Consider the following 4,328-nt stretch of genomic DNA (forward strand, 5'->3'; position numbering starts at 1 on the left):
CGCTACTGGTAGAGTGTCCGTGAAGTATCTGCCGCCCAACTACACCATGAAGGCTATGGTAAGCTGTTCACTATTTATTTTCTAATGCGCCAACGTAGACAAGACGTGTACTTAAAATCATGTTAAGACTTATGCGAAAATACATAACTGTGCTTAAACATTACCAGCTAGCTGCGGTAGGACTCTACAGTAAAGAAAAAATTAAGGCAGCAGCAATACTCGCAATATGAATCAATGATAATTAAAAAAAAACAAGCTAACTGTTTTGGCAATCTTTAAAGTCATTAGAGTTTTAAATTATTTCACATTAACTACATGCCTTGCAATGCAGGCCATTGTTGCCACTATGGTGTGATATTTTCTACTCCTGATAATTCCTTCGAAGATAACTTAAGAAACTTTGCGCAACATAAAAAATCGGCTGGTATTTAATTACCAACTCTAATATAACAGTCAATCGATACCTAAATATTTACCTAATTCTTAATTTAGATACACAATTCAAATTTATTGGTTATCGCGGTAGATTATTTACTTCTTTCTTAACACAAATTACAAAACGTCACTTGTGGGCATAGTGTTCAAGAATAGATGTGTACAGCTGAAATTTAGTTATATGCCAGATAGGATAGATACAAAGATTTGCCCAAAGAAAAACAAATATTGCCAACACGGAGTTGACTACGCAATTTCAGAGTGTCAATACCATCAGTAGGTGAAGCTGCTAGCAGAAAGATATTTCATTTATAAAATGCACTTGGCGTTCCCTACATAAATAAGAAAAGCACATCAATTGATTTTTATTTTTGCCCTTGCAGCTTTCTCTTGTTTTGTTCTGCGTCGCAATTGCCGTGGCGTCTGCTGGCCTGCACCACGGTGGCCTTGGCCTGGGTCATGGAGGATTCGGCGGAGGATACGGTCTGGGTGGTAATCAAGGTGGCTTTGGTTACGGTGGCCTTGGACACGGCGGTCTTGGTGGCGGCTACGGCCTTGGTGGTCTCGGAGGTGGATTCGGACATGGATACGGTGGCAACTACGGAGGAAGCTACGGTGGAAACTACGGCGGCTCTTACGGCGGTAACTACGGTGGACACTACGGAGGCCTCGGCGGTGGACTCTACGGCTAACCTCTTTCTCTGAGCAGTACTGGACTTTACACAGGTAGAGAAGATTTTTGCCATTGAGTGTTCTTACGACTATCAGTGAAGGACCTCTAAACCAGTGCTAAGTTCTGTAAAATTCTCACAAAAATGTAAATGTATATTAACCGCTCACCTTTTTTAATTAAAATATTGCTCACTATGATATCTCTAGCTGAGTTGTATTATCTATTAAAAATTTCGTTTGAACAAAGTTTGCCCGATAACCTCATGCACAATCTTCAGGATAATAGATTACATGTATCTAACTAAGCATTTCGTTTATTTGAAAAGCCAAGTCCACACTTTGTTTTAACAGTTTCTGATATGCTAAATACTACAAAGAACTACTAATGAACGTAGGCATAATTTTCCTACCGCAGCGTTTGTACAGCTAGAACAAAGAGAATATTGTCAGAGCACTCGTTCCAAAGTAATTTGCCTTCTGATCTTTTAAGATTAACTTTGGTATCTATGTAAACACCAGATAACATTACTATGACTGCGACTTAAGCAGAAGGAAAACGGAGAATTCATAAAAAGTGTAACATGACCATATCATGGATAAATCATTCAGATTAAAGAATCTTTGAGAGGTTATTACTAACGAAGCACGTACTTTCTCTTCTGTTTGCTTCAATGTCAAGAACAAATGAAAAGGTAGAGATTTGAGAGTCTGCAAAAGTCCTGGCAAAAAGGTTGCATAATATAAATGACACCGAAATAAATACATATTACTAGATGTTCTTTGTATGTTGAAGTCGTGCTAATTTCTCACGTAGTCAATCACAGTTCAGCTGATATAAAAAAAAATATTGTTAGGCAGGCCGAACAACTTCTTCTTTACCGCCGGAGTCAAGGATGGTCTGGAGAAAGACACTGCATAGGTGGTTGAAAAAATATATGGAAGTTGTTTGCCTATATCGACAGGCCCGTGTTGTTTTAATGGTTCAAACCTGATTATAAAAAAGCATGCTTGCAGTGTATGCGAAAACTTGATTTCGTTAGATTTCTAATTTCTAATATTTTTGTTATTTTTTCAGGAGACCCATCGACCAAAGTGATATGGACCTACAAGAATTCGACCTATCCAAATGACTGAGTTTAAAAAATAAAAAAAACTTGATAATTCAAAACATTTTGCTCATTTTATACTCCAAAACTAATTCATCAAGTCAAAAAGGTCCCAATAGAGGACCGACTGCTTTTGATATTTACTATCTCTTAATGATAGCTTAGTAGGGCGGTGCTGGGGGTAGTTCTTTCACCTCATATACTAATATTGCTACTACTTATTATGGAATATTTTTTATAACTTCACACTGCATTAAGGATTGTTAGATGCGAATTCATGTATCTACAGTCCAACATGTTTGAACAAGGACCCGATTGCTGAGTTTGTAAACTTTCTAACAAAACAATATATTTCATAAATATTAGTGGGTGTCTCAAATAGCGACCAGACTGTTTAAATCGACCGCAAAAATCGGTTTCTTAACCTATTTCGCTATGATTCTGTGCAGCTTTGCCCACAAGTGGTGCATTTTTACTGTGAAATTTTCAAACCGAAGTCATTCTCGCCCCAGCGCTCGATCTTGCTGTTAGGCCGCAATCGACGCCTGCGTCTCTCGCCTTCTTCCATTTTGCTTTGGGCAGAAGTTCGCCATATGATGCGTTTAGATTCTTCAGTTATATGCTGCCTCATCATTTGTCCTTCGTGACAATATTGAGTATTATCTGTCAGCAGTGCTAAAATATTATGCAAAGCTACTTACCGGTCTTGCAACTCCTACAAAGCGAACACATTTTTTAAGAAGTGAGCATATTGAAGTAAGTGATGAAGTTTTGTTTGGCAAAGAGAATTATTTTCACAGATTTTTTTTTCATTGTGTGGCGGCTTTAAATATCCATTAAGAGGCAAACATAAGAGTAATTTTATTCACAACCATGATATCTTGACTTGAATGTATTAAGTAAGATACGAGTTGTTTTAAGCAAATCTTTTATACAGGGTGTTTTGTCATCGACATAGAATAACAAAGAATCCAGAAACCATTAGTTTGCATTTTTTTGTCATCTGCGGCGCACATGGAAATGTGTACCACAGTGCCGCAAATGCCACAAATATCGCAAATAAGGAGCTCGTCCTGTCAATTCCCCCATTGGTCCATGTATTTTTTGCGTGCTGTTACTAGTGGCACACCAGAGTGCAAATTAATAATAATATTACGCAAACTATATACCTAAAATGTTTGTATAACTTTCCTTTTAATATCTGCTTTGTACTTCATATTTAAATTCAAAACAAAATTCCACGCTTTATACCAGAGATGGCCAAACCACTGTTCGCGAGCCGCATGCGACTCCTTGCTGGTCCATGTGCGGCTGGCGGATCACTCGTAAAAGAACCCCCCCCCCCCCTTTCCTCCCCCCCCCCCCACCCTTCCTGCGTTTCCCCAGGAAAGAAGGAAATGATTTCAGAATAAAGTACAGCTTGTAGTTTAGCAGCCTTGTACGCCATGCGTACAATCGAACCGCTTTTCACTCGTAGGTTTCCAGATATCCTGTTTCTTTCATTTTTCGAGAGAGTTTACCGGACCCTAGGGGGATAGGCATCAAGAACAAAGACTGTCAAACCATGCTTGCATTTTGGTTTGGGGTCGAGGGAATGTTCGGTCTCACGGCTTCTGTCACTCGCCGGTGATACTTGTCCCCTTTACATAACGGACGTTCCCTCCTTATCGTTTCTTGTTGAAGCTCCCGGTGGCCCGAGTTGACCGCATTCAAAGCTTCCAGGAGTCACAGTTGTTATGTTTAAGTTCCCAAAGGACCGGGAACACTCTCATTGTTATTTTTACCGGCTTACAGTTGTGACCCTCAAACTGCTTTTTCATGTTTGCGGGGGGAGGGGGGGGGGGGGGTAGCTAGGCAACGGTTATAGTTGGTGACAGGTTAAGAGTGAAGTGGAAGCTCCCCTCACCTGTCTCCGTTTTGGCATAGCGGACGCTGGAGAGGAGGCGACCCCCTCTCCAGCGTTCGCTCTGCTAAAGTGGAAGGAGGTTTTAAGAGCTTCCACTTTACTCTTAACCAGTCACCAACTTATGAAGGCGCTTCTGGAGCGCTTGAAAGGAAGGGCAAAAGGTTTGCTGTACCAAGGTCGTGTTTGGATTGGAAAAGGGGACATGTGCA

At 40.3% G+C, this 4,328-nt stretch overlaps 1 protein-coding gene across 1 annotated transcript; it reads left to right on the plus strand.

Annotated features, from left to right (window-relative positions):
* Window positions 1-2,275, plus strand: LOC115323412 (acanthoscurrin-1-like). The gene is made up of 3 exons (XM_029983791.2): window positions 1-58; window positions 819-1,161; window positions 2,183-2,275. Exons 1-2 carry the CDS (start codon window positions 47-49, stop codon window positions 1,125-1,127), a joined length of 321 nt encoding a protein of 106 aa, XP_029839651.2. The 5' UTR covers window positions 1-46; the 3' UTR covers window positions 1,128-1,161; window positions 2,183-2,275.
* The last annotated feature ends 2,053 nt before the right edge of the window (window positions 2,276-4,328 follow it).

The sequence above is a fragment of the Ixodes scapularis genome, unplaced genomic scaffold (genome assembly GCF_016920785.2).
Source record: "Ixodes scapularis isolate PalLabHiFi unplaced genomic scaffold, ASM1692078v2 PGA_scaffold0__279_contigs__length_252992795, whole genome shotgun sequence".
Classification (NCBI taxonomy): domain Eukaryota; kingdom Metazoa; phylum Arthropoda; class Arachnida; order Ixodida; family Ixodidae; genus Ixodes; species Ixodes scapularis.